This window comes from Calliphora vicina, chromosome 2 (genome assembly GCF_958450345.1).
Source record: "Calliphora vicina chromosome 2, idCalVici1.1, whole genome shotgun sequence".
Classification (NCBI taxonomy): domain Eukaryota; kingdom Metazoa; phylum Arthropoda; class Insecta; order Diptera; family Calliphoridae; genus Calliphora; species Calliphora vicina.
The window spans coordinates 70,140,291-70,153,621 of NC_088781.1; the positions used below are offsets into that span (position 1 = coordinate 70,140,291).

Here is a 13,331-nt window from a genome sequence, read left to right on the forward strand (position 1 = left end):
CGTTTCGTACATGTTATTTGGTATATACAATTTGGTCGGCCTAAGGACGAAGTCTATTGAAACTGGCTGAAATCGGTCTATTATTTCACCTAGCCCCCATACAAATGTCCTCTCGTAATTGGACTTTATCGGTCATAAATGTTTAATTCATATAGGTATCTACACAAATTTCGCTCCAAATAAGTTTTATATATACAAAAATCATGTCACTTTTATGATGATCGGTCCATAATTAGTCATAGCTACCATATAAGGCCCGCTTTCGAATATCACTTCAACGAGCATAAATCTCTTAAAAATGTTGGAATACACATAAAATTCAACAGGAATAACTTTCATATAGACATAAATCACACGACCTAATTTCATGGTGATCGGTCCATAATTGGTCATAGCTCCCATATAAGGTCCTCTTTTGCTCATTTACTTAATGTCGGGCTTGACATACTTTCTTACTTGTTTTGTATTGCATTTTATTTTTTAGCATGTTCGAAACAACCAAGTATTTACATATATAATCTAGGATAGCTTCTTATAGCTGTAAAAAAATATGAAAATTCTATCTGAAGTAATTTCAAAGAAATTTTTGATTGAAACTGACATTAAATTTTAAAGATGTAAATTTTGTAGCGCGTGCGTACGATACATTTTGTTTTATACCAACGAAACTAGAAAACCGATTAATAAATCCTTTACACATTTTGTAAATAGTATAAAATTGCATAATTAAAACGAAAAAATCAGCTTTAAAAAAATAATTTTCTTAACAAAATCAGTTGCAATTATTTTAACAGTGCGTGACATAGAATTCATGATGTATCAAATTCATGATAAACATTTTTAATGTTCTATAATCTTACAAAAGTCTTACGTTAAGTCAACATTACGGTTACATTCCATCAACGGTCGGCTAACCTTGCCTTTATTAATAACTGTCCAGCGTTAATTAATATGCATTTAAATGTTAATAAATATAAAACTTCTAAACTTCAATTTTTTCTTACAAAAAAATTGTTAACGTATCAAAACATTTAGGCCCTAATTTTGTAAATCACGTCACCAAAGTGATGTTTATGTGCAAAGCAAAAACAACATTTCACACATTTTAAAAATTTGTTTTTGTTTTGTGTACACAATTTTCAAATTATGAAAGGCAAATCAACGCTTGAATTTTTGTGCGTTTGTTTGGTTCACAATTTGTACATAAAACAAAAACAAATTTTTGAAATGTGTGAATTGTTGTTTTTGCTTTGCGCATAAATATCACTTTGGTAACGTGACTTACAAAATTAGGGCCTTAATTTTACAAAGTGATGTTTATTATAAAAACGGCCTTAATCTTAAATAATTGAAATATTAAAGATACATACATACGTACATAGATATACAAAATTATTTTAATTTGACTTTTTCAGAATTTACTTCATGGTGAAATTACAGGTAAATGAAAACATGTTCAAGTACTATATACGGATGTAAGGAATCTTATCTTGTAAATGAGTTTTTTTTTGTGAAAACCAAATATTTTTAATGAAATTTTCTAATGGCATACATTTTATATAAGATATTGAAACATATATTGGATTGAATGAAGACAAAGATGAACTTCAACTCAAACTAAGTTGGAAGGATAATTTGCCTAAAGGTAAGTGCCCACCTTTAATATCATTCACCAATAATTGTAACAAAACTGATTGGAATAAAAGTGTCTCATATTATAATGAGTTTCGGTCATGAGTAGTGATAGAACTATTACAATGTTGACAATTATTACATTTATAATTGCAGGGGTGTCCTTAGTTTTTAAGATTTGTTTTATTTTATACATATTTAATAATTTGTTTTCTATTTCAATTTACAGAAACTTCCTACAATGTAATGGTCACAGCAGTGAATAGTACAGAATGTTACGAAATGCCATGTAGTCTCTATGGAATTCAAAAGGTATAACATCTTGTAATGAATATAAAAAGTTTCAAATTATTTATTATGGAAAAGTTTTACGATAAAACTAAACCTATGGATGATAGTAATGCATGCGGACGGAACACTGTGGTTCCAAATCAAAATCTAGGTGGAAAAATTATAAAAATCGGTATCTTCAGAATTTGGAAAAGCGAAGTTTTTTTCGGAAGATGATAATCTGCTCTCCTCCAATACAAATGGGTTTTTCAATTGGACATTTGGTTTTCTCGACAGAAGCGCCAGAAGTTCAAAAAATGTTGAATCATATTTTCGTAAATTTTGTTTTAATATTTTACTGCTTTACTAAATTATATATAGTATATCTTAATTATTTTACTAATAGAAATTCATACTTCAAAACATAGATAAACTTTGATATAGGCTTTAATTAATTGTATATCTTATATTTATGGGCCTCTCCATTTTCCTGTTATAGTCCTTTAAACTTGGGTCTCAAATATACTGGAATTTTTAGAAATATTTCTTTTGTGTTTTATGTCTAAAGGCAGGTTTGAGTTTTAATTTCATGAAATATTTAAGTATAATAAACTCAACCTAATATATGCTGTATACTATTATTATCAACTACACTAGTCAACAATTAACAACAATTAATTTTTTCAAGATGTAAAAACACTTAACAGTTGTATACTTTTTTAAATCATGATATCCATGAGTTTATATGTGTCAAAATTCACATATGTACATTAGGGTGGCCCTTAATAAACGAAAGTTGGATTTTGGCCATTCTCACCCAACAGTTTGGTGAACATTATTAAAAAAATCACCCTGAAAAAATTTTAGGTCAATCGGTTGGGGTTAAGACGCAAGCCCTCTGAAGTTTTGAGATGCGTCTACAAGGGAAAAAATTAATTTTTTTCAGTTTTTGTAACAATTTTGCCATTTAATTTAAAAGAATAGAAATGTGTACGTAATTGTCGTTCTAATGAGACATAAAAAGCCGAAATTGGTCAAAAAATTTTAAAGTTATTAAAAATTCGCCAGGCCATTAAGGTGTCTCAGGCAACTAGAACCAGAAATGTAGGAACAAAATTAACATATTTTGATAAATATTAAAATAAAAGCTCATTTTTACTTAAAATATGTCCATATTTACTTGTATATGAGTTTTTGTCTTCGTAGGATACCGTGAACCTATTCGCAAATATGACCAAAAAAATAAAAAATTTTTAACGGCAGTTTCATTTTTTCCATTTTCAAATTTTTAAAAATTTTGTTAAACAAATTTCAGTATTTTTGATCATCTCATTGGGATTTATTGAGAATATAATAGGGAATAAAAGTGTGTAAAAAGTATGTCAATACCTTCTATAGTTTTTCCGTACCTGCGATATAAATTTTGCGATTTTCGAGAAAAACTAATTTGTTGGCCATATTTTGGCGAATGAACCCAATTTCCTTACTGTTATTAATTTTAAGTAAAATCTGTTCAGATAATTTTAAACATAATCTGAAAGTTTTCCTAAAATCGGAAAACGTTAAACCTTAAATCGTGAAGGTCAAAGGTAAAATTTTTCAATATCTGGAATTTCTAATGGAAAGATAGCGAAATATGGTATATTTTTTGGCCGATTTTGATGAAACATAAGAAAAGTATAACATGAAGTCTAGTATTTATAATAATAGAACAAAAATGGAAATTAACCCTTAAATTGCACTTGGGGTTAAAATGACCCCAAACTTTTAAAATCATAAAAAACCTTGTCAATTACAATAGTGAGGTTATTTTAACCACAAGTGCCATTATGGGATAATTTCCATTTTTGTTCTGTTATTGCAAATACTAGACTTCATGTTATAATTCTCTTAAGTTTCATCAAAATCGGCCCAAAAATAAATAACATTCCACTATCTTTAAATTAGAAATTCCAAATATTGAAAGATTTGACCTTTGACCTTCACGATTTAAAGTTTAACGTTTTCCAATTTTAATAAAACTTTCAGAGTCTATTTAGAATTATTTGGGCTATAATATTCTGAATAGGTTTTACTTAAAATTCATAACAGTAAGGAAATAGAGCACATTCGCCAAAAAATGGCCATATAATTGGTTTTTCTCGAAAATTTCAAAATTTAAATCGCAGGTACGGAAAAACTATAAGAGATGATTTCATAATTTTTTCACATTTTTATTCCCTATTATATTCTCAATAAATCCCAATAAGATGATCAAAAAATACTGAAATTTGTTTAACAAAATTTTTAAAAATTTTAAAATGGAGTTTTGAAACTGCCGTTAAAAATTTTTTATTTTTTTGGTCATATTTGCGAATATGTTAACGGTATCCTACGAAGACAAAAACTCATATACAAGTAAATATGGACATATTTTAAGTAAAAATGAGCTTTTATTTTAATATTTATCAAAATATGTTAATTTTGTTCCTACATTTCTGGTTCTAGTTGCCTGAGACACCTTAATGGCCTGGCGAATTTTTAATAACTTTAAAATTTTTTGACCAATTTCGGTTTTTTATGTCTCATTAGAACGACAATTGCGTACACATTTCTATTCTTTTAAATTAAATTGCAAAAGTAATTTTTTAATGGCAAAATTGTCACAAAAACTGAAAAAATGCATTTTTTCCCCTTGTAGATGCATCTCAAAACTTAAGAGGGCTTGCGGCACGTCTTAACCCCAACCGATTTACCTAAAATTTTTTCAGAATGATTTTTTTACTAATGTTCACCAAACTGAGGGTTGAGAATGGCCAACATCCAACTTTCGTTTATTAAGGGCCACCCTAATGTACATATTAGTATCATGAAAAATTTGTATATAGTGGTCAGAATTCTTTCTTAAAATAGTGGTCAGAAAAAAACTTTTGAAAGTGAAGTGTAAAATGGAAAACTGTTTAAAGCGTATTGACCTTTTCAGTGTTTAGAGAAGTGAAATAGGTTATTCCAGAAAAAGTGAAATATTGTATAAATTTATATACATATATCTAGAGTAAATTGAAAAATAATTAATACAGATATTTTTATTTTTTTTGGGTTTGATTCAGAAACACAAAATCCACATAAATACGTAATTTTTTTTATTATTGATTTTTATATATCTATACCATACTGTAACTTGAAATATAGTAAATACAGATCTTTTTAAAAATTTAGTTTCAGAAACACATGAAAACGTATTTTTTTAATTTTTTTATTAATGATTCTTATAAATCTAGACCCTACTGTAACTTGAAAAATAGTTTATATTGATCTTTTAAACATTTTTTTTGGAATCGGAGACACCAATTCTATATAAAAAGAGCGCCAAATAATTTTGTCTACCTAGATTTTGATTTGGAACCACAGTGCGGAAGTAGAATTTAACATCTACGATTTCGATGATAGTTTTAAAGTTTGAACTATTATGGATGAAGCAAGACACAAACATCGCTTAAAGAAACATCGCACAGTGGTATAGAATTTGTATTTGTATTAAATGCAAAGATAATAATTTTTCAATTTCAAATTAAATTTTAATTTATGATTATTTTTTTATGAAATTTTACAGTTATAGGATAGATTTTTCTATTAAAAAATAAAACCAAATTTTGAAATTTGTTATCAGGAATCCCGCAATTCTCAAAAAAGTATTGAAAAATTCCAAGCAAATTTTGAAATTTGTAATCAGAAATACCGCAATTCCCAAAAAGTGTTGGGAAACCAAAAAAATTAAGAATGAATGTTGGGAAACCAAAAAAATGGGTTACAATATTTGAATATGCGATTTGAGAATTTTTGCCCTAAAGTCGTTATCAACAATTTTCAAATTTGTTTTCATTTAAACTATTTAATGTAAAGTTATCTTTTCAAAAAGTATAAATAAAAGTACTTCTTCCCCAAAAACTAGCGAAAAATCGTCATTTTACAATTTTTTATAAATAAACTTGATGATTGTTGCAGGCAGTCGTTACAGACCGTTAAATTCAAATCGCTATTGCAAATACATAACAATACTATATATAATTATACAAATATAGAATAAAACTAGCTGGTCGTCCCGGCTTCGCTCGGTAGCAATTAATAAATGTTTACTTTGTATGGTAGGTACCACGCCCATTACAATTGTGAACCTAAACCATCCAGGGACCCACTCAAATACACACTCAAAATTTCATCGAAATCAGTCCAGCCGTTAAGGAGGAGTTCAGTTACTAACACACGTACAGAAGAATTATATATATAATGATAATCATGATGTATATTCGAGTGTTCCGAGGAAGGAAAAGCTTTTTGGTGATCTGTTGTAGTACTGTATTAAGTACTCAAATGCATGTTTATTCTCGAACGTCCAAATACAATGTAGACTAAAATTATCTATCCGAATCACACATTTTGCTGTAAAATGGCATCGATTTGTTAGGTCATATTTTTGCATATTTTATTGATAATGCATATTTTGTTATATTTTACTTCAAAATGATTATTTATATGTATATTATGCCAATTTTTAATAAAAATAATAAATTTAGACGCCAATAAAAAATTTTCTTGCGAATTTGTTACAGAAACAGCATAAAAACTGCGTATTAGTTAATAATCATACAAATATTGATGACTAAATGGTATCAACATTGAGAAACTCATTTTGTTTAAAAAAAAATTTAGAGTTTTTAAATAAGTATCAAAAATTCTATAGGAGAGTTTATTACCCACTCTTCACAGACATTTATTACGAGATGAAAATCATGATTGGTTGAAGGAGGCTCTAAAGACAATGACGTTAGACCTGTTTTAATCCTAAGATATTAGGTTCAATACATCCATTTTTTTAAAAGAACAATTATAATTTTAAATGTTAACTTAAACAGTTAAAGATAGTATAATTTAAAGAGTCAAATCTGCGAAATCTGACTAATTGCTGGGATCTGTGTTGTGGAATTTTTGGGCATTAAGCGATCCTCAGTTAAATATTTTATGTATATACACAAAAATATAAATGCATATTTTATTAATTTTTAGGTCCTTTTATATATACTTACCCCCATTATAACCATGTATAGTTATGTTTTAACCTTACAGTTTTAATAGACAAATTATTTTAACACACAGTATAACAGTAAGTTAAAATATAAGCACACATCGTTATATTTGGCTGTGCCGAATCATATATACCCTTCACCAAATTTTACTTCAAAATACAAATTTTAAATATTTTTAGGTAAACAAAATTTATTTTTTTTCCAGTGGTTTTTTCATTTTTACAATTGGTTTTGACAGAATAATTGAATATTTGGATCCCGAAGATATCTGGGGTTTTCAGAAAATTGATTTCAACTCCCGACTGCAATTGGTTTTGTAAGTGGGTAAAGAAAAACACAAAAATAAAAAACTTTTATTTCATAAAAGCAGCCAGCAAGTAGCCTGTTTAGTTTTGATGCAAATTTATCATCAAAATTAATTTTTTAATAAGATTTAGTTTTAATGTTCTAAATTATTCCTAATTTAATTATTGATAAATTCAATGAAATTTGTAAACATGCTCTTGTTTTCTAGCCTAACGGTTTCGTTTTAATACCAGACAATCCAATTAGTTATTTGGATATCGTGGAGTGTAGATACATGTTTGGATGCAATTATACATTGGTGGTGGAAAACTCTAACGCAGCTGTATCTAAACGAAAACTAATAACAATTCCATGTATGTGTACAAATAATAAAGAAATTTGCAAATGTATTTGCATTTTTCATTATTTTAAGATATAATTACAATTGACAGCAGGTACAATGTACGAGTTCTAAATTGATACATTTATTTTGTTTCTCTTAAAAAAATTAGATTGTGTGTCAGATGTGTGCTCGTGCCAACACCAAAGTACACTGCCAAAAGTAGAGATGGTGGGATCAATATTCAACAATCACACCATCCATTTAAAATGGTCCATCAAAAGCGACTATGAAATATTTAAAAATATTCAACTCAAAAAGCTATCAATCATGTAAGTACATAAACCTTTACATACATAAATACATACATATTTATTCTACTAATCAGCAAGCAAAAATGTAAATGTTTTAAACTAAATGTGAATTTATTTATCAACTAGAAATATCCCTTGAAAATCGTTGAAAAACAAATACATAGTTGTAATAATTTTATTTCAAATTTAGCAATGTTTCAAAATCTATTTGTATAAAAGCTCAGTAATATTTGTACAGTACATATTTGCATGGTGTCATTTTTCGATTATGAATTATATCTTTGATTTCATGTCTGTACTTAAAGCGTTAATGAACAAACTAATCCATCATTATCATGGGGTGGTAAAAATCTACCAATTTTGGAGAAAATTTATCCATTATTAAATTCGTCTACATCATCGCCCAATCGAATACAACAGGGTATATTTAAAATTGAAATTAGCCGAGATTTAACACCTGAAACTGTTTTAAATATACATTCGAATGTTATCGATGAGTTGCAGTGTCTGGGGCCGTCTAATGTTATAAAATTGAAAGGTAAAATAATCTTCTCTCTACCCACGCCATGCATTTATATTTTTATTTGTTTTTAATATTTTCCGATTAAAGTGCCTTCAAAGGAATCAATTTCACTGGCAGACGATGATACGGATGTAGATAATAAAAATCTCGTTGATAACAATGTGGTAAGTAAAACGTATACGTACAGTATTGCTCGGAACCTAAGCAACTTTTCCGGGAATAATAATCAAAGTTTTACACATATGGGGATTTCATCTCAAGTGAACCAACTTTTAAAATCGATGTCTTTGAAAGTTGCACCAAGGTTAGACCTATTGGATAGTAAGAACTCGGTCAAGAACTCTCTGAGTTAGAGTGGGACAAAATTTCACATTTTGCCCAAACAGGTGTTTTTTTTTCCTTCGTGTAACGTATTACCTATTGTTCTTAGCAAAATGTGTCCCAAATAGTTTAGATAGCTATTTCTTCAAACTTTCGAAAAACAAACAAAATTTAAAACTTTTTTGATTTTTTTTTTTCAAAATGGTCACTTTTTTTATCAAAAGAAAGCTTAGGGGTTTCCTTGAAGATGTTTTTGATCGCTTAGTGGGATGCGAGTGGGATATCTATATGAGTAAATATTTTGTAACTCAAGACATAACATTTTTTACTTTTTATACCCTACACCACCACCATCTGCGTTTGTGCAGATGTTTGTAACGCCCAAAAATATTAGTCAGCACCCACCTTAAAGTATACCGATCGACTTAGAACGATGTCCGTCTGGCTGGCTAGTTGGCTGGCTGTCCATGTAAACCTTGTGCGCAAAGTCAGGTCGCAATTTTAAAGATATTTCTATCAAATTTGGTACATATAATTTTTTCGGACGAAGAACAAATCCTATTAAAACTGGCTGAAATCAGTCCATTATTTCACCTAGCCCCCATACAAATGTCCTCCCGAAATTGGACTTTATCGGTCATAAATGTTTAATTTATATGTATATGTATCTACACAGATTTCGCTCCAAATATGTTTTATATATACGAAATTCATGTCATCAAATTTTGTTACGATCGGTCCATAATTACTCATAGCTCCCATATAGGCCCACTTCCGAAAATCACTTTAATGTGCATAAATCTCTTAAAAATTTTGGTACACACACAAAATTCAACATAAATAACTTTCATATAGACATAAATCACACGACCTAATTTCATGGTGATCGGTCCATAATTGGTCATAGCTCCCATATAAGACCCACTTCAAAAATCACGAATATAAATTATTAACATTTATGTCAACGGCAATATACCTGGGTATGTATTTTCAAAATGCTGTATCTCTGAATTTGATATTCCGATCTTGAAATTTCTTTATATCCTAGCCAAAACTGTTTTCCACAATTGTTCCAAGTTTGGTTAGGATAGGATCGCCCGTTAGGAAGATAAGGCCCATTTACAAAGTTGCAGCCTTACGTCAACAGCATACATACCTGGGTATCCATAGTAAAACGCATGCAAATACATACAGGTAGGCCTCCATTTTTGTTGGGACCAAAAAATAGCGTGTAAATCAAATTCGCGTAAAACAAGGTTCTAATTTAGAACGAAATGCTTTTGTGGGGCCAATAATTTTTTATTTCGCGTAAAACAATACGTCAGTCACATAACAAAAAAGAAATTGGGACCTAAAAATAGCGTAAAAAAACTCAACTAAAAAAATTATTTCTTATCTAATACATAAAAGAGATCAAAACATAACAAAAAATTCATAAAAATTACGAAGTTTTCAAAAAAGATATATGTTATTCGCTTGTGTTTTTTCGTTTCTTTTTGTTTGTTGCCGCGTTATATGAAAATATTGTAAAAAAGTCGCGCATTTGAAAAAATGGTTGCTAATTTCAGTTAGCGTTATATCGAATTCGCGTAAATAAAGTACCGCGTAAATGGAGGCTTACCTGTATAATGATAAAATTGAAAAGTATAGTATTTTTTCAACGCTTTTACCCACCCTACTCCACATTTTTGATAACAGCGGGACCAAATATATCCCGATTTTCTCCATTTTTCTTTTATTGGACTAAAAACAAATGTATATATCAAACAAAAAAAGAGTTATTAAAAACTCGTGACTGCCTCCAAAGTTATATGTTTTTAAATTTAAAAAAAATTTAAAAACGCGATTTTTCGCTAGTTTTTGGGAAAAAAGTACCCTTTTGTTTTTAAGTTATCTAAAAAATTTCAAAGAATATATATTAGGAATTTATACTTTTTGAAAAGCTAACTTTACAGTAAATATTTTAAATGAAAATAAATTTAAAAATTGTTGATAGGGAGGGGATCAAGTCCATTCAAATAACGCTTATTTTTCATGTAAAATTCAACTTTAGGGCGAAAATTCTCAAATTTCGTAGTCGATATCAAAATAAAGTAACCTATTTTAGATGGCCAAATATGTTCTTAGTTATTTTGTAAAGGGTTCCGATAACCCCGCTCCTGGTCTGGATATTATAGCATAAAATCTAAAAATCCCTTTTTTGGGATTTTTCAAAACTTTTTTGGGAATTACGGGATTCCTGATTATAAATTTCAAAATTTGTTTTTATTTTCTTATTTACTGTAAAATTTCATTTAAAACTATTAATAAATAAAAAATTAATTTTAATTTAAAAAACTTGTATCTTTGCAAAAACTCAATAAAAAGCATTTTTTGACATACCTACACAACCACTTTTTTCAAAAACAATAACTAAATGTAAGGGTAAAACTGGTTATAATAAAATTTTTGAACCTTTTGTCTATTTCTAAGAAAAAAAATATTACAGATATTCCAACAAACGAGTATTTTTATGCTAACGGCATGCCATTCACCATACAAAACGTATGAACATACCCAGGTATGTTGCTGTTGACGTGCGTAAAGCAATTCTGCTGTTGACATAAAGGTTAATATTTTAAAAGAAAAAATATTTTTGCTCATTTACTTAGTGTAGGGTATTATAAGATCGGCCTTAACCGACCATACTTTCTTACTTGTTTTTTTTTGCAAAATCTAACTTTCCCACCAAAAACGTCTTCAACGAAAACAACTAAGCTTTCTTTTGAGAAAAAAAGAAATTTAATAAAAGGGTCCATTTTGGGAAAAAGTTAGATTTTACTAAAAATAAGTCAAAAATTTTATGTCTTGAGTTAAAAAATAAAAAAAGGGTCCATTTAAAAAAAAAAATCAAAGTTTTTGATTGCTAAAAATTTAAAAAATTGTATGTTTTGAGTTACATAACATTTATTTTGATAGATATCCAATCTTGCATCTAAGTGACCAAATAGGTATTCAAGGAAAATATCTAAGCTTTCTTTTGATCAAAAAGGGACTATTTTGAAAAAAAAACTCGAAAGATTGAAAAAATAGCTATCTAAACTATTTGGGACACATTTTGCTGAGAACCATAAGTAATAAGTTACATGGATGAGAAAAATCCCCTGCTTGGCCAAAATGTAAAATTTTGACCCCCTCTAACTCACAGAGTTCTTGACCGATCTTGTAGAAAAATTGTGTCTAAATTACTATCCAATAGGACTCATCCCAATCGGATGACATTGATTTCAAAATGACGTCCTTTTTTTAAAAAATTTTCACTCCTTGTGGTGGTTATGAGATTTGCGCCCCCTGTTGCGGGTTTGGTAAAAGTTTTTTAAGGATTCAAAAAACATCAATTGTATTAATTTTTGATGCAGAATCGACTGGTGAAATCAGAGTTGTAATATATTCAACCGTTTTTGCTCTACAGAAAAATGTGCTCAAAATCCGCGTCTTTAGGTGCGTGGTGGTTCAACGCAATTAGTGAAAATTTTCCAAAAAAAAAGGACGCCATTATTTTTATTCACGCCAAAACATTCAGAAAAATTATGATACCCGCAAATCAAATGAAGTGACCTGGTCACAAACGATCTTTAATATATATGTACATTAGAGTGACAATCAGTTGTATGGAAAAAAATGTTTGTTAAAATTTTGAAGAGTGCCGGGTGGAATATTGTGACACTAGGCCTAAATGTTAAGTGCTGAAAATTTGAGCCAAATCGGGCAACGATTTCTGGACGCGCATCGAGGTCAAAGTTCAGATATATGCAAAATTTTACTGTTAATATGGAATAAATAGGTGAAACTCGTTAGCTTTCTGCATTGTTTTCTAGAAATATGTAGATTTATTTATATTAATGAAATTTACATTAAAAAAAAATTTTGGAAATTAACCCTGTATCTCCTTTGGTTCAAAATGACCCAAAAACTGTATTATAGCCAAAAATAGAGAAAAATGCAAATTTTTCAGTTTTTGAAAAAATTTTGCTACTAAATAAATACTTTTGCAATTGAATGCAAAAGAATCGAAATATGTACGTAATTATCGTTGTAATGAGATATAAATGACAAAATTTGATTAAAAAATTTTAAAGTTATTACAAATTCGCCAGACCATTAACGTGTTTCAGGCCACTTGAACAAAAAATTTAGAAAACAAATTTTGATATTTTACTTAAAATATGTCCATATTTACTTGTATATGAGTTTTTGTCTTCGTAGGATACCGTTAACCTATTCGTTAACCTAGGATACCGTATGGCCAAAAAAAATAATTTTTTTTAACGGCTGTTTCAAAACTCCATTTTCAAATTTATAAAAATTTTGTTAAACAAATTTCAGATTTTTTCGATCATTACATTGGGGTTTATTGAGATCAAAATAGGGAATAAAAATATGAAAAAATTATGTCAATACCTCTTACAGTTTTTCCGTACCTGCGATTTAAATTTTGCGTTTTTCAAGAAAAACTAATTTTTTGTCCATAATTAGGGGAATGAGCCCAATTTCCTTACTGTTATAAATTTTAAGTAAAACCTATTCATAATATTATAGTCCTT

At 28.8% G+C, this 13,331-nt stretch overlaps 1 protein-coding gene across 1 annotated transcript in view; it reads left to right on the top strand.

Moving 5' to 3' along the window:
* Positions 1-13,331, top strand: part of LOC135952232 (receptor-type tyrosine-protein kinase FLT3) — a 96,678-nt gene that overhangs the window by 64,869 nt on the left and 18,478 nt on the right. The window contains exons 3-9 of the mRNA XM_065502081.1: positions 1,416-1,440; positions 1,565-1,645; positions 1,862-1,944; positions 7,480-7,624; positions 7,763-7,922; positions 8,210-8,442; positions 8,515-8,591. Of these exons, the coding sequence (XP_065358153.1) occupies positions 1,416-1,440; positions 1,565-1,645; positions 1,862-1,944; positions 7,480-7,624; positions 7,763-7,922; positions 8,210-8,442; positions 8,515-8,591 (804 nt within the window). The remainder of the gene's footprint in view (positions 1-1,415; positions 1,441-1,564; positions 1,646-1,861; positions 1,945-7,479; positions 7,625-7,762; positions 7,923-8,209; positions 8,443-8,514; positions 8,592-13,331) is intronic.